The following is a 17,938-nucleotide window of genomic DNA, read 5'->3' as shown; positions in this document are numbered from 1 at the left end:
CCCCAGGGCCCACTGTCCTTAGCTGGACAGACTGCCCTGTTACAGCACCTGAAGCTAGAGGATACTTAGGCCTTAATTTCTGTGCCTCAGTTCCCCATCTGTAAAATGGGAATAAAAAATACCACCTTACTTGACAGAGAGTATTACAAAAATAAATTAATATTTGTGAAGCACTCAGATACCATGGTGATGGGTGCCACCAACAAACTCATTAGAAATTAATAATTCCATCTTCAAAGAGGGGTTTGAATTGTACGTGGTTAATAAGGCCAGGGCCACACAGTGAACAATGAGGATAAAACAAAATACTGAATAGCTGCTCAGACAGTGAGCACCTTTCATCCTGTGCACTGGGAGTGTGTGTGGGGGAATGTGGAAAAAATAGTATGTGACCATGTAACGACTGTATCATAATGTACCACAAGTCCCAAGTAATGGGCAGTAAGTAGCTGTCCCACAAATTAACCAGGGACTCAACTGTGACCCCTGCTTGCCCACTCCCCTGCCCTTCTGCACTGGAGGGGGCGTAGTGGCACAGAAGCAGTCTGTAACTGACAATGGGGGTAGAAGGTGAACCATGATCTTGCCCAGAGTGACCAAACTGGAAGCAGACATCTTGGCAAGGCGGTACTGAATGGGCCATAGGAAATTCAGTTATCCTCTGACTGCATTGAGAAACAGCCGGGGAAATGAAAATTCTGTTATTTTGAGAGAATGGTTAATATACCCGTCCACTGCAAAATGAACCAAGACATAAACATTTTACTAAACATTATAAATTGTCTTACAGCAGCTTTGAAAGGCCCTGTTTTTCGGTTCATCCAAATGAGAGGCAAACTCTTCTAGTCCTACTGCATGTCAACAGTCCAGAGCTCTTGCTGGACATACCTGCCAACCTTCCTCTGGAGGAGGAAAAGCTCCTGTTTACCAGCAAATAGTGACCATTTTCTTCAGCTGTCTCTTCAAAAGGCTTGCCTAGACCCATGTATGTCAATGGAGTTAAGAGACAGGCCTTTCTCTCTCTCCAATGTTCCCATTTATAGTTTTCAAATATTAGGGGGTGACTGTGTGCTTCTGGGAAGCACTGTGACAGTACAATGACAGCTTCCAGCAACAGACTATTCGTCGAAACAGTTAAGAAAATTTGTTTACAATGCCCACATATATCCCAGTATTGATTTACTGTTTTCAGGTTTTACAGCCAATCTCTGCTATTTTCCTCAAAGAAACAAGCAAACAAACAAACGTCAATAGGTATACAAAAGAGGTGGTTATCTCCTTACCTCCTGTAAAAACTTTTCACTCATTTGACCAAAATGATGCCCTGGGGGTTTAATGCCAGATACCACAAGTCCTGAACCATAGATTCTTGGCTTTTGCAAGTCGGGTTTAAATTTGTCATACAGAATGTTAGATGGTTTAATGTCCCCACCACTCAGTATCTGCTGTTCTTTTGCCATGGGCATACCGCACACAGGGGGACCATAGGGCAGCTCAGTTGAGGCAAAGGAAGGGTCAAGATGGTCTATAGACTGAGGATTTCTTCTAATGTAAGTGATGATCTTAGGTCTCACGTGTTTGGGTTTGGGTATGGCAGGTTTTATCTCGATGTTTTCTTCAGGCTTTTCACTGCCGTCGCTCTCCACATCACCTTTGGCTGTAAGGGAGCCCTTGGAATGGACAAGGATTGGTTTGGGGATTCCACTGTTGGCAGCAGTCTTGATAGGCACTTTAGGGGATATGTTTAACAACTGGGTACTGTCAATGGGAGATAGGACTGAGGAGGGTGACAGCTTGTCAACATGAAGTGAATAAAGATCCTTTAAATTGCTGTTTGAAATTGTGGGCTGATTATTAACATTCACAGTTGCCACTGGGTGCAAGGAAGTTGGGACACAGAAAAAGGCATCAGCCCTTGCTGAAATTTTATAACTCTCTGATGCTTCATCTGAAAGATATTTCTTTGCAATAGCTGTCTTTTTATTATGAACTGAAAAGCTTGTGGTTTCCACATCATTATTCTGGTTGTTTGGCTGTTCATTTGACATTGTTTCTGTACTAAGCACTCTGTGTTGATCTGAGAGATCAGAGGCAGACATTGTGGTGTTTTCAGTGTTCCCTTTGACTAGCATCAGTTTATTCTCATTAACTTTCATGGTTTTGTTGTAAGGAAGACTAACGTTGTGTAGAAAAGATATATGCCCACCAACTGTCTGAATGCAACTTGTACCAGCTTCAAGTAAGTTTCTATTTCTTGTAGGTGTCAGTTTGCCACTGGATTTGCTATCATCACTAAGAGGAAATACAGATCCAATTTCTTTGTCTGTTATGTATTCCTGACGACCTTGATTAGCTGCCCTGTTTTCATCATTACTACTTTCTCTTCCTAACCCAGGGCAGGTGTTATTACCACTTAGTAGTCTGTCCTCAGCATAGGCTACCACTTGGTTTAAGAGCGGATCCCCTACTTTACTACAAAAGTCTTGAAACTGGGGAGCTTGCATTTTGGAAACTTCAGCTCCACATCCTTTCTTCTCTTGTACCAATGTACTTTCTTTTCTTTGACATCCTAGAAATTCTACCAACATAATTCTCTCAATTTTTTGTTGACAAATATTCTTAGATGGTACAAGTGGTGGATTTTTTAGCTCCAGTTTTTTACTCTTATCACCCTGACCTAATTGTGCTTCTGACTTACTAGAGACTTCACTGGGCTTACCACTTAAATTTAGATCTACGTGAGTAGGATGCTGTGTGCTTTTACTGTTAACATTTGGTACATCTTCCACATCCATTTGGATCTCTGGAATATTTACTTTCTTGTTTTCTGAGGTAGATGGTTTTGAATAAAACACTGTATTTTCCTCTGAGGTATTGTCAAGTGGATGAAAAACCATACCTAGAAAATGATCCACTGGTGTTTTCTGTGATTTCTCAGTATCACCAATCAAATGATGTGATGTATCAATGGAATCCAGTGATGCAGAAAGCGAACGTTTACACGACACACGTTCTTTTGAAAATGCTTCTGTTTTAGTAGAAAATTTACTTGATCTTCCCAAAGAAAGCCTTTTTATTCCTTCAGCTTCCATGGTCCTGATCATTTTATCCTTAGAAATATGCCGGGTAAATTCATCATCATCTTTTGAAAGAACCCCTGAACTGGTGTCATTTGCACTGCTCTTCAAATTAGACAGACTTTTTCCTCGGCTAATTCGAATTTTCTTTGAAGTATCCTTAACTTCATCAGTCCTGTAATCTTTATCCAATTCCTTGTTTATGGTGGGAGGCAACCTAAATTTTTGTACATTGATGTCACAAATCTGAGATTCCTTAAAGACCAGAAGTTTATTCTGCTCTGTATCCAACTGCGTAATGTTCTCTGACCCACCAGTATGCACACTTCCAGGATCAGCTGTCAAATCACATCTCTTGACCTCCCCTTCAGTGCTTCTGACCTTTGTCATAATTTGGTTGGCATTTGTATCTCCCATACTTATTATGCTTTCATTGTTATTTTTTATTTCATTTCTGTTGTCCTGCAGCTGGGTGTAACATGGCTCACTTGGTATCAGTGATGCACTCATTTTGAAATTTCAGGTGACTGCTTTTTTGACAGTCCTATTTAAGGAGCAAGCTCTCTCTTCAACCAGTTTAGCTATTATGCATGCTTCGGTTAAGGATTTAAATTACAAACTGATCAGTAGAAAATTCTTTCTCAAGCTGTTTGGAGTCTTGTTAGATTCACATTTTTATGCTGCTTCAATGGCTTTCACAGCAGCTTCCTGACTTGAGAAATCTTTTTGACATACAGTAGAGATTTATTTAAAGCAAGATATAGACATTAGGTTCCCTCAGAATGAGAGCCAGTTAGTCCATTTAACCTATAAGGGAAGAAAAAAAAGTTACATTAGGTCACGGGGCTTAAAAAAAAACCCACACACATGTTGTTAACTCAAATGATGTCACTAGCAATACTCACTGTTGCATCCACAGATTAATGTCTCATAACACTTTATGTACATTTTCAATTATTGCTAATAACAAATATTTGTAGACCATGGCTTGGTGTACGCCAGAAAAGGTGTATCATCATAACTATGTTGGAAAGGGGTGTGATGTGTGTGTGTTATACCCATATAAGCACTAGTGTGGATGTAATTATATCATAGCTTTCTTCGCTTCCCATACAGAAAAAAGCTACACTGGTATAAGCACTTGTATACGGATATAACTGAGAGAGTTATACCACTTAACCATCCCAATATAGTTAAAATGACAACACTTTCTAGTGTACACAAGTCCTGAGGAACAAAATTCTGGCAACGTCAGGAAAAGTTTACTTGGCTTCCCTCCCTCCCCCAGATGGCAGTAATACACATGTTAAGGCTCTATCTACTCTAGGAGCTAGGGATGGGCTTCCATGCTTGCAGACACATACCCATGCTAGCTCAACAAGAGCTGGCGTGAGCATAAATAGCAGCCGTGGTGGCATGGGTAGCTGCAGTGGAGGCACGGCTTAGCTGTGCCAAGTGCGTTCCCACCAGTCAGGCAGGTTTGTAGTTGGCATGGCTAAGCCGTGCTGCCGCTACCATGGCCACTACTTCTGGCATATTAGCTTAGATCTGAGCTAGTACAAATATGTCTACACGAGCTGGAAATCACACCCTTCGTTCGCAGTACAGATGTAAGCTATGTTACAGCCATCAAAGCAGGCCCTCCCTGACTTTTTGTAGGGCGCTCAAAGGGAGCAGGCATCCTCTGTCAACTGCAATGGCAGGAAGACAGCTTTCTACACTTGTGTCCTCGCATTTTATCTCAAGTAATTCAAAAGTAATTAGTAATATGAATAATGTTTAACATGTAGTAATATGTGCATTTGGAAAACTAGAAATGAGCCAAAGCTGAAAAACTGAGACCCAGATTTGAAACCACCACCTTAATACCCTAAGATATTGAGATTCCCGTTAGGAGGTACTGGATCAGCCCATTTTGGAGATAGGCTCTATCTATAACATCTGGATGCAAGTTTAGGATGGAATTTCAAAATCCCTCTAGACTCAAGGTTCCAGTTCAGCCCATTATACAAAAAGGCCCTGATCCTAACTTTCAGATCAGAGTTCAAGTCCAGATTTGTGCACGTGTGCACACACACACAGACAGACACACGGTTGGGTTTGGATTCCAGCTTCTGGCTCAGTTCCCCCTCTAGAACAAACATTAACTAATTACATTAATTCATGAAACAGAACATTATATCAGACCTCCATTTCAATATCACAGAACCGTGTTATTATACATCTTATCCTTGGAGCACTTTAGGATATGAATTTTAAATTAATGTTATGTTCTGCCCTTACTCTCAGAGATTAAATTATTGAACTGATTGTAGATATTTAAAGGTTTTATTTAAAATTTGGACTTTCTCCAATTAAAATATTTTGCAGAATTACAGTACCAGAATTTACAAATTAATTGTGAAGGCTAAACTCTCAACCTATAGGGGATGATTCATGTTGCTAAATGGCGACCCTTGGGTTCTCTGGTAGACAGTCAATGGTTAGGGTGCATAGCATCAAAGGTAAGGGATTTTAAAACAAAAAGAACAGCAAGGAGAGCATCAGGGCTTAGAAAAGGATGGGAAAACTCAAATTCAGCCTCTACCCAACATCCCTTCCCTCTTCCTAATTCCATCTTGCCACCTCCAAAAAACCTCAAACACTATACATAATACAATTGCTCTAATAAAGAAATTAATAGAGAGGCTATCTAGCAGAATCTTGTTTTCATTGTGTAATTGCTGAGAAGGAATGAAAACCAGAACTGATATGAAGCAATGGGTTTCCTTTCCTCACCATTCCTCCTGGGGTTAGGGAGAATAAAGAGAAGATTATCATAAAAATTACGGTTCCCAGGTACGTAACCCAAGTTAATGCTATGAGTCACTATTTGACTAATTTATTTATATGGTCAGAATCAAAGGTATGAACTATGCTTACTCAGAACAGGTGCTCAGTTGTCAGTGTTCCATGCCTTTTGGGGGGGGCAGCGGGTGGAGGGAGGGGAGCAATGCTATTGTCATAGGCTGATTTGCATTCTGCTCCATTACTTTTGTATAGAATGTATGAACAAAATAGTATTTTAACAAGAAAACAAACAAACAAAACAAAAACCCCAACCTCCTCTTTGTCACTTTACTCTCACCAGTAATGCAAATCACTTTTCAAGTACACGCAAGGAAATATTTTTCTCAAATTTGTACTGTGCTTGCCAAATACAATTTTTCAACCAAATAAAAAACAAAAGCCATATATATTCACCTCTTAGTCAATAAAGTAAACTTGTATTTGCTTAGCATGTGGAATGCACATAATTAATTTTATTGGGCATATGGTTTCCCTGTAGTGGAAAGTCGACCAATCTGACTAAATTGAAGAGATGTGCTCAGGCTTTGTTCTTCAAATAGAACTGTATTTCCCTCAAATGGAAAGCGAAACTGACAAGGACAATAAAATTTATTTATTTATTTATTTTTAGTAGTGCGTGATCTTGGTGTCAGATATATTGCAATAATTTAAGTTAGTTTAAAAAAAACTTTATCATGTTCTCTGCAGATTAGTAGGGATGACATCACTAGGGAATGTCACTCTCCCCCCACACACTCCTGCAGAGAAACTAATAGGAGGAAATCTCTGATATTCCCTCACTGAAATTCTCCCCAGTTATTCTGTCAGCTCACCCGAGGGAGGGGCTCCCCCCAGACAACAAGCAGCAGGGTCCACCCCTGAATTCCATGAAATCCCCAGGATCTGATGAATCCCCAGAACCAAAAGAAGACCAAGTACATTCACACGGAGGCCTCATACCTCTGGGTCTCGGGCGCATCCTGCAGCAGAACTCCAGTGGAGCGACACTGACAGTACCTCTGAAGCTAGCAGCAGCTGTAAGGAGCCCCCTTAAACAGGATCCCCACTGCGAAGGTAAAGGCTAAGACTCAATATTCCCAAGGTTGCGTTATATACTCTTCCTCAATAGCACAAGGCTGATGGACCCCTCTGGCCTTGGGCCACTAACTCCTTGTCCCTTCCCCACTTATGGATTCTCGGCCCAAGGGAGAACAATCTAGGCACTACAGCAGCACAAATAAATAAATAAATAAAGCCGCTTGCAGGTGTACAATTAGATCGTACACATTTTTAAATGTGCAATTCGATTAGCAGTGTAGCCTGGTGATAGTTTTTAAATAAATGTCTTACAAAATGTTAGAAGGGAAATAAGTGAGGTATTTAAGATTGTGGTGGATAAGGTAAACACTAGTTAGTACCCCCTCTTTACACTGCTCCGTGATGTGAATACAAGTGGGCACTCAATGAAACTGATGGAAGGTAAATTTGAAAAAAAAATTAGAAACACTTCACAGAACATGTGCTTATCCTGGACCATTCACTACAGTGGAACATTTCAGAGCTAAAATGAGGTAGTCAAAAGTCAAGTTTTGGGGCACAAACTGATCACTGATTAATTTACAGCATCAGGTGTTAGCCACTTCCCAAGGGAGGTACCCAATCTACCTCTAGATTCTAAGATCATATAGTCTGACCTTCTGCATAACATAGGTCAGAGAATCTCAGCCAGTGATTCCAAATCCATCACTTCTGTCTCACTTGGAGCATCTCTTTTAGAAAGACATCCATTCTTGATTTAAAGACTTCCAAGGATTGGAGAACCCACTATATCCTTTTGGTAAGTTGCTTCAGTGGTTAATAACCCTCACTGTTAAAAACGTGTACCTTACTTCTAGTTTGAATTTGTCTAGTTTTACTATCCAGCCATTGGATCTTTTTTATGCCTTCATCGGCTAACTTGAAGAAACTTTTAGTATCAGATATCTTCTCCCCACAGAGAACCTATATATGGTGATCAAGTCACCTCTTAACCTTCTCTTTAATAAACTACATAGCTTGAGCTTAGAATCATAGAATCTAAAAATAGAATATTATGGTTGGAAGAGTCCTCACGAGGTCATCTAGTCCAATCCCCTGCTCAAAGTAAGACCAACACCCACTAAATCATCCCAGCCAGGGCTTTGTCAAGCCGGGTCTTAAAAACCTCTAAGGATGGAGATTCATTCATTAGTCTTTCACTATAAAGCAGACCCTGACTGATTCTCATGACTCTTTTCTGAACTCTTCCCAGTTTTACCACATCCTTTTCAATGTGTGGACACTAGATTTAGACACTAAGTGAAATCCTGCCTTCATTGAAATCAATGGCAAGACTCCCATTTGACTTCAGTGGGACAAGGATTTCACCCAGTAATGGTCTCACTAACACCATATACAGAACTAATGCCACTTCCTTACTCCTACCCAATATTCTCCTATTTATACATCCCAGGTATGTGTTAGCTCTTTTAGCCACAGTATTGCACCATCAACTCCTGTTCAAACGGTTGTCCACCGTGACCCCTATGTCCTTTTCAGAGCCACTGTTGTTCAAGATACAGTCCCCAATCTTGTAAGCATGACATACATTCTTTGATTAGATAGATCAATAGTTGGATTTATGCCATATGATCCCTGTTTCAATAATCAAAACTTATGCAATGTAAATATAGCTGTCAGGATTATCGACTCAGAAGAATGCAGCAGTGGTGCTGGAATAAATCTTAAGGCTCCACTCTGACTTAAAATATGCTCAAAGCTGTAGGTTTTCTGCAGAACCAATGCATAAAATAGAGATAAGAATCCATATGTTGATTAATAAATATACTGTTTATTCAGGCTTCTATGATAAGGAATCCAAAACATTTTTTTTGTTTGAGTCAGCACAATAAATATTTTAGGTGACTATGACAGATATATTTGAGTGTATGATTTATAGTTTTGTATTAAATGTAGGCACCTACTGCATCTGATCATTCTAATATAGATAACTTCTATGTGAATAAATTATGTCATTGGGGATTGAGCTGCCTAGCTTCCCCTAAGTGGCATGTCTAACCCTAGCTTCAATAAGCTGTTTGGGAGTCATTAGGATGAAACAAATATCAAGAGGGAAGTGAGGAAGGAGATAAATGTGTCTGAGTTCTTTCTAAATCAACTTGTTAGCAACTGGTCACACACACATAGCTTACATCACTTCTTGCAGCTCTGGAAGGTCTTAACAATTCCTAAAAGGCAACCTTTTAAACCTAAACTACTGACATTAGATACCAAAGACAGTGGCATCACATCCCCTAGAAGCAGTGCCATGCAGATCCCAGATAAGGAGTAGGACTGAAAGATTTAAAGATTGGACTTAATACACAAAAGTCTCAATGTGGGTAAAAGTCTCATATTACAATATGAAGCAAGGTAGAAAATGTTTCTTCTGAATTTGTGGGCGTGGAAACTCTCGTTATGTTACAGCTCTTGAAATCATGGCAGGATACAATTTCAGTATGCTGTGAACAAAGTATACAAAGCAAAATAGAGAAGCTGGTGGGCAGAATAAGACAAGCCATCAATCTATGATTAGCGGCGGTTCCTATAGGGAAGAGAAAAGTTCTGAAAAGCCTGAGACGCTGCTAAGTAATTTTGTTAGTTTCAGCAACCTCCATTTCCCTCCCAGATGTCTGACTTCAAGAAAGTTTACCTCTGTATATAACCACAGGACAATGATGATTGCTTGTGAACATGTAGCTATTACAAATCCAAACTCCGAATTCCCACTGACCTGAAAGGGAGATTCCATGCATGGAATTATTTTAAAGATTGAACACAGAGGACATAACCACAATTAAACAAAAGGGGTGGGAAAAAGATTTGAGAAAAAGAAAAATACAGTGGGTGGGGAGAGAAACAATTTACTTTAGAACATTAAAAAATGAGAGAGTGAGATTTGAAATCATAACCCCAAGTGAAAAGCAGCAGAAAATAACGATCAGCTAAAAACAAGGCAAAATAACTAAAGAAAAATATACTTTAAATAAATAAAATATAAAATCTGGTCACCATAAAATCTCATATGGTCACCATAATCCAGTAGGTGGTCATCAAGCTAACTAAGGATTTCTTTCAAGCTATAACAAGGTCCCTAATCTCACATGCCCTGGCCTCTCCTAAACTTCATTCTTACCAGCTGATTCCAACCTACCACGTGCAACACAAGGAAGAAAGTGAAGGCAGAACTGGAGGATTTATGTCTTACCACACACTGTGGGGACAATAATACCACATGGACCTTTTTAACAGAATAGGGTCAGCTAGACCAGGAAGGTGACAGTCCATTTGAAACAACAGTAGCAATTTTTCCCTTTGTTATTGTAAAACAGGCACGTTAGGAATAACACTGGCGGCATGTGTTGGCTGTATTCTCAGAAGGCGCTACATAAAAGAAAAAAAGATAAAGCCTCACCATATTATTGGGGCTTTTTCTGTTTTTAATAAGAGACCAAAAACAGAGCATCGATAATCTTGAGGAATTCTCAAGAAACATTACAAGAAATAAAAGCTAGAAGCAAAGAAATAAAACCAGAAGCTGGTTGCAATTGTTGACCAGCTCTAATAAAAACTATTTCCTGAGCATAGAATATCATAAATATTCCCTCATCACCAGCACTGCAATTCTATCAACTAAATATTTATGATGTTAAATTGATGCTAAAAATGCATTGGCTGCTACAGTACAGTACCTAGAGCTTATGCTGACAGCTCTTTCTGATTTCTGATTTACAAGAACCAGGGCCGGCTCTAGGTTTTTTGCTGCCCCAAGCAAAAAATTTGCCACCCCAAGCTCCGAGAGTGCAACTGCCCAAGCAAAAAAAAAAAAAAAGGGTGGCCACAATGGAGGTTTTGCTGGCATAGCTATGTTGGCCAAAGGGGTGTGTTTTTTCACACCCCATCAGATATAGTTTTGCTGACAAAACCCTTTGTAACATAGTCCTGGCCTTTAATTTAAAGAGGTGCACAGATCGACTTCCTGTTGTCATTTATCTGCAAGCTGCTGCATCTGAAATCCTCTGGAATTGCCCTCCAGAGGTAGCGGTTGTACTTGCTGCACTACCCCGCACATTTTCGGTGTGTACCTGTCTGTTGCCGTTTTTACAAGATTTGCCCTCCATTTGCATTGTGAGACTGTTTCCCACAATGAAAGCATGCAGTGTTGGAGTGTTGCACAGGTCGTGCTTCCTGCATGACGCCTCGTGTATTTGTTGCACAGATTACATAATGATGCTGCTCCCTGACATCTTTAGTAGCTGTCTTCCTTGATACAGCAAATTTTAGTGCACATTGTGGAGTCAGATTAATCTTGTCAATAGCTGGTTTTGGATTGTTTCACTTTGCATACCACATAACAATATATCTCTTAATGCATCATTTAAATTCTCTCTAAACTGGCAATGCTCTGTTAATTTCCTTAATTCAGCCACATTCAGAAATGTTGAATTTTCTTTTGGATTCTGTTTATAAAAGCATAAACATTCTGCAAGCACTAGTGGCTCTAGGGACAGGTGATTTTTGTAGCATTTCCACAATCTCAGCAAATGCTTTGTCTGCTGGTTAATAGGAGCCATGCCCCAGGTTACAGGTTTTAGCCCCCATGACACTAAGCAAAACTGCCACTTTTCTCTCATTGTGATATATTTATTTATATCATTCTATCATGCACAATTGGCCAGATGTATTCTGGAGTTTTTTCCCTACCTTTCTCCAAAGTATCACAGATTGGCCATGGCTGGAGACAGGACACCAGACGGTGGATTAGGGCTCTGAGGTGGTACAAAGAATCCTCTCTCTCAGATGCCTGGCTGGTGTGTCTCTAGGGCAGGGGTGGGCAAACTTTTTGGCCCGAGGGCCACACTGGGGTTGTGCAACTGTATGGAGGGCCGGGTAGGGAAGGCTGTGCCTCCACAAACAGCCTGGCCCCCACACCCTATCCACCCCCTCCGACTTCCCGCCCCCCTCAGAACCCCTGACCCATCCAATCCCCCCTGCTCCTTGACCCCTGACCACCCCCTCCCAGGACCCCCCGCCCCTAGGGACTCCACCCCCTATCCAACTCCCCCCGCCTCCCCCCCCGCTCCCTGTCCCCTAACTGCCACGACCCCTATCCACACCCTGGCCCCTAACCACCTCCGGGACCCCATCCCCTATCCAACTCCCGTTGCTCCCCGTCCCCTGACTGCCACCCCACCCAGAACCTCCACCCCATCCAACCACCCCTGCTCCCTGTCCCCTGACTGCCCCTCGGGGCACCCTGCCCCTTATCCAACCCCCCTGCTCCCTGCCCCCTTACCATGCCGGAGCCAGCTGCGCTGCCCGAAAGGAGCAGCGGGCCAGAGCGCTGCCCACGCAGCGGCATGCCATGGGAGAGGGGAGACAGCGGGGGAGGGGCCAGGGGCTAGCCTCCCTGGCTGGGAGCTCAGGGGCCAGGCAGGATCAGGCCCACGGGCCGTAGTTTGTCCACCTCCGCTCTAGGGTGACCAGGTGTCTGTTTTTCCACTGGAATACCCAGTCGAAAAGGGACCCTGGCAGCTCAGGTCAGCACGGTCACCCGGGCTGTTAAAAGTCCGGTCGGCAGTGCTGCGGCACTAAGTCAGGCTAGTCCCAACCTGTCCTGGCTGGCACCATGCTGTGCCCCGGAAGCAGCCAGCAGATCCAGCTCCTAGACGGGAGGGCCACAAGGCTCCATGCACTGCTGGTGGGGGGAGGGGGGAGTGCCCGCGGGTGAGAGAAGCGCATGGAGCCTCCCCGGCCCCCCCGCCTAGGCCCCGGACCTGCTGGCTGCTTTTGGGGTGCGTGCAGCGCAGTGCCAGGACAGGCAGGGATCCTGCCTTAGTCCCCCCCACTGCACCACTGACCGGGAGCCACGCGAGGTAAGCCCATGCCCCAACCCTGAGCACCAACCCCCACCCCCAGCCCTGAGCCCCCTCAACCCAGAGCCCCCTCCTGTACTGCAAACCCCTCATCCCCAGCCCCACCCCAGAGCCTGCACCCCCAGCCCAGAGCTGTCACCCGCACTGCAACCCAACCCCCTGCCCCAACCCAGAGCCCCCTCCCACACCCTGAACCCCTCATCCCTGGCCCTACCCCAGAGCCCTCACCCCCTCCTGCACCCCAAGCCCCTGCCTCAACCCACAGCCCCCTCCTCCACTCCAAATCCCTCAGCCCCAGCCTGGAGCCCCCTCCTGGAGCCCAAAACTGTCGACCCCAGCCGGAGTCCTCACCCTCTCCTGCATCTCAACTCCCTGCCCCATCCCAGAGCCCCCTCCTGCTCCCTGAACCCCACATTTCTGGTTCCACCACCCAGCCCGCACCCCCAGTTAGAGTCCTCACCCCCTGCCACAACCCAACCCCCTGCCCCAGCCCAGTAAAAGTGAGTGAGGGTGAAGGAGAGCAAGCCACAGAGAGAGAGGAAATGTAGTGAGTGGGGGTGGGACCTTGGGGCAGGAGCAGGGTCTCGGGAAGGGGCGGGGCTAGGGTGTTAGCTTTTGTGCAGCTAGAAAGTTGGCAACCCTTTGTATCTCGCTCACATGCTCAGGGTCAAACTAATCACCAGATTCAGCACCAGGAAGGAATTTCCCCCAGGTCATATTAGCAGGGACACTGGCGGGATTTCACCTTCCTCTGCATGGCACATGGATCACCTGCTAGGATCATCTGGGCATATCTCACTTAATGAATCCTCTGACATTGCAGGGGATTCAGGCATTGATGGCTCCTCGATCTCTCCTGTTCTCTGCCTGTGGCACTAAACAGTTGTCTCCTGAGGACTGAAATGCTTTAGACTCACTAACATCAGTGGGCCCTATTATAGGGTAGCTGGGTAAAATGTAATGTTTGTGTTATACTGGAGGTCACACTAGGTGATCTAATGACCTACTATATAACGTTCTGGCCTCTCCGTATAGGTGAGCCAATCTTCTGTTGAGCTATCGAAGTCCAAAATCCATTTGCCCTACACAGATGCGTACTTTAAGCCTTCTTTCTCCCTAAATCAGCAGTGTTCTCACAGTCCCAGTGGCTGGAGGGCTTTTCAGTTGTACCAGGCCTCCGCAGGCACGCTCTGTTCCACTGTATTCCTGGATCAGTATCCCATGCTCGCTGCCAACTGCTGTGTCTTTCGCTCTTTACACAACAAATGTAATATGAAGCAGTCACATGGCACAGTGGAGGTCAAATAACCATCTTTACTAACTACATGCAACGTGCAAGGCTGAGTTCCATACATACACCACTGCTCTGGCATGTTTCTAAGACCACAGAGAGCACCACCAGAGGGCTCACTGACTATTTATAGGGATTCTACCCAATTCCTATACAATAAAAGAACCCAAACAGAAAAAGCCAAAAAGCCTTCAGCCTCCTTCCATTTTATTTCTCTACCTTAAGCTTCAAGGGAATACCTAGGAAGTGAATTAATTCCCTGTTTGCTGGAAATCAATGGGGATTTCTTCAACTTGTCACACACGGCATTCCTGAAAGAATAGCCAAAATTAAATGCAGGAGAGCCACACTCTTCCCACCCCACAATGGGGGGGAAGGGAAGCTCAGCATCTCGGTGCGCCTTACACAACCTGTGACTCACCATGAAAGAACAGAACTGAAGAATCTTGTGCCAGCAGGCACTGTAGGAGCAGATTTTTGATATCCCGGAACCAAGCAATGTGTTTAAACCACTGCCAGTTGCTGCAGTACTAATTGTTATGCTTATTGCTGAAAGCAGCTAAAAGAAGGCCTTTCTGAAACCTTAGCACAACTAACAGACCAGGAGGGGAGAGGGAAGTGAGTGACCTCGAGGAGTAAACATGATCCTCTGCCCTCCTGACTTGAGTTGTTTTTCCCAAGCATGCGGTTTTGCAAGATTGAAAGTCTGACAATAGTTAACTATTGCTATACAGCTGGTTAACTGATGGAATACTCTCTGCCTGACAAGCTGGAAATCTCCACACTTAACTTAGTTTCTGCTCAGCAGTTTGTCTGGGTTTTTTTGTTTTGATGAACAAGCTATGTAATAATAACAAATTGGGTATAAAAAGAGGGAGAAATCTGAGCTCTATGGACACCTGAACACCTCTCAAGGTCCCCTGCAGACAGAAGACCGGCCACTGGACGTTTGCAGTTATCCACTCGAGATCTCTTCAAGACTTTGGGTAAATACAAATCTGAGATTTTGGGGGGGTGTTTTACTAATATGTTGTGGAGATACGGTTGCCAACCCTCCAGGATTGGCCTGGAGTCTCCGGAATCAGCATAGATTTCCCAGCGACTATTGAAAGGAATCCGGGACATTTTAATAGGATATTTTAAGAAAAGGACATTACATCATGTTGGGGGGAAAAATCTCCCAGAATAGCTTCAGTCAGGGTTGGCAACCCTATGTGGAGGTGTATAAGTGCTTGAGACTAAAAGTACAGCTTTCAGTGAAAGCACTCTTGTATTGTGCTGTTTGTGCAAGCCATCTATCGGTTGAATGTCTGTGTCTCTAGTGATTTATTTCCTGCCACCACTTCATCAAGAGTAAAAGTTACCAAGAGCTCTGGGTTCAGAAACCCTGGGTAACAGCACTATGATCTCTCATTGCTTCTGTCCATTTAAGGGGTGCATGATCAGTTTACAATTCACTTTCCTTTTTGAGTAAAAAACCAACAGCACTTGCCCCACTAGAAGCATTTTGATACAGTTTAACTTCCTTGTGCATGGCACGTGGTGGCAGGGAGAAAGGGGGCCCTAGCACAGGAGGGATAGCAAAGGGATTATGTTGCCTTCAGAGCTGCCAACTCTAGGGATTTTTTCAGGAGTGACAGGAGTTTGGCCAGGGTTGTAGCTTGTCTTATGACAAGGTGGGATGCTCCCACCTTCTAGCCAATTTCAGACCTGCCAGAGGGGGATGGGACCTCCTCTGATTGGCTGCCTATCCCACTAGCCCACCTCTGGGGGATAGAACAGCCAATCCAGGCTGCTGCATAAAGCAACAGAACTCCCTCCTGCTCCCCTCAGACACCATCTTTCTCACAGGAGGGCAGGTGGCAGGGGGAGCACAGGGCCCGGTAGCTCACTCCCTCTTCTCCCTCCCTTCCTGTGAGCAATGAGACGCCTCCTCTGATCCTCCCCCCGCTGCCAGCAACACCTGGCCTGGGAAGGGGGCAGAGAAGGGGTGAAGAGCCCCTGGAGCTGCCCCTCCAGACTGGAAGGGGGAGAGGAGACTCTACTATAGCCCCCAGGTCTGGAAAGGGGCTGAAGAGCTCCAGGAGGATCAGAAATGTGGCAGGGGAAGGGAGGGTGTGGCACAACCAATAGGGGCTGAGCAGATAGGGCTAGGGAGACTGTAGGATTGCCACCTTTGAAGTACAAAAATCAGGATATCCCTGAGCTGGGAAGGTGCAGGGGAAGATAGGAGGTGGCTCGTGGGTGTGGATCAGGGCCCTGCTGAGCAGGAATAGCTGCCACTATGGCGAGAAGCAAGGCACTGTGGGGCTATTTCCTTGAGCTCTTTTTACTGCTCTGAGAAGCTTGTTGGCCAGGTAGGAAGCAGCTGCTTCTGCTGAATGGCTTCTTTGCGGCAACTGCGTAGCAGCCAGTAGCGTGGAGGAGCAGCAGCATGAGGAGGAGAAAGATGAGACTCCCCCACCCCAGCAGCAGCCCAAGAGGTGACTCAACGGACAAAAAACAGGAGTTAATTCACTTTTAATGTCCTGGGACAGCTACCTCAGAAAAAAAAAAAAAAAAAAGGGCAATCATTGGAAAACCTGGACTGACACCAATAGAACAGATGTGGGGGAGGATTTGGAGGTTTGGGGAACAAAGTTAATTGCTGGGCAGGAGACTGGCAGATGGGGACGTGAGAGCTCCTGTAGTGAGAGCCAAAATCAACTTACTCAGTAAATTTGGGAGAGTAGGCAATGCTAATGGTCACACGCTGGGGATGGGCAGAAGGGGGTTAAAAAACCAAAATACAATATTTTTTAAAACCTCATGGTTTTGGGCGTCTGACTCAGAATTTTTGAACTTTTGGGGCTGGCAATACTATGCATGTTTCACAGCCAGAGACCCCTTTTCAATAAGGGGGTAACTGATTTCACAGGTCTGTTCCTGAGAGGAAATGGCCACTACCACATGCAAGTCTGGCTGACTAATGGGAGTTGTGAGTGTACAGCTTTCTAGGGAACAGGCCTACAACTTACCATACCATAGAAGAGGCAACAGCAGTGTAGAGGGCAACAAGCCCTCTATATCTCAAATAACATTTCCCCAGTTACACTTTGGGGTTCAGTGCATTTTACATGAGAACAGATCTCAGATCAAAAAACTTCTGAGAAAATATATCAAACATTTTTTTCATAAGTTACCTTATGAATGCTTTTCAAAACCAGCATATTTTAAACAAAAATGTGAAGAGCTAACCTAATAATTTATTACCTGTCAGTCTGTAATCCCCCAGGACATTATGTGGAAAGAATCCTGCTTTCTGTTATTTCAAAAGAATGTAGGCTTTAGGATTAAAGATCCTGATTATCAAAACTGACAAATTATTTTAATAATTAGCATCAAACAAGTTTCTATAAGGCATAAGTCATAATAATTGTGTACTTCCAACCCTTTTAAAAAATTCACAGTTGGAGAACTTCACATTGTGCAATATAAACAATCCTATTAATAAGGTTCCAAAAAGCCATATGTCTCTGATCTTCTGAATAAAGTCAACCACAAAGCTAATTAGATTATCATTTAAACTACTCTTGAACAAGTTTCATTTTTATTTTAGTTTCAGATTAGGTTGCTTGTTTAAACACATTGGAATTTGTGCATACTTTCAGAAAACTGAAGCTTTCCATTTAATACAGTACAAGTTAAGGACTAAAACCCAGGACAACCCAGGATTTACCGCTGTGGAGAGATACAGAGCTAGATGAGTGCATATTGTCAGTCCAAAGGGTAAAAAGAGCAAGTGGGTA

General features: G+C 43.8%; 1 protein-coding gene and 1 long non-coding RNA gene across 3 annotated transcripts in view; one reads left to right on the top strand and one right to left on the bottom strand.

Moving 5' to 3' along the window:
* Positions 1-3,654, bottom strand: part of MTUS2 (microtubule associated scaffold protein 2) — a 304,252-nt gene extending 300,598 nt beyond the window's left edge. For both annotated transcript variants that reach the window (XM_084629404.1, XM_084629405.1), the window contains exon 1: positions 1,284-3,654. In XM_084629404.1, the coding sequence (XP_084485530.1) occupies positions 1,284-3,587 (2,304 nt within the window). In that variant the 5' untranslated portion in view covers positions 3,588-3,654. The remainder of the gene's footprint in view (positions 1-1,283) is intronic.
* An 11,296-nt stretch (positions 3,655-14,950) lies between these two features.
* LOC311514920 overlaps positions 14,951-17,938 on the top strand; it is a 34,446-nt gene continuing 31,458 nt past the window's right edge. Inside the window, exon 1 of the long non-coding RNA XR_014709976.1 lies at positions 14,951-15,136. This is a non-coding gene — a long non-coding RNA (uncharacterized lncRNA). The remainder of the gene's footprint in view (positions 15,137-17,938) is intronic.

Source organism: Lepidochelys olivacea (assembly GCF_965140295.1).
Source record: "Lepidochelys olivacea isolate rLepOli2 genome assembly, chromosome: 1".
In the NCBI taxonomy this organism is placed as follows: Eukaryota; Metazoa; Chordata; order Testudines; family Cheloniidae; genus Lepidochelys; species Lepidochelys olivacea.
This window is presented reverse-complemented; position numbering and strand designations above follow the sequence as displayed.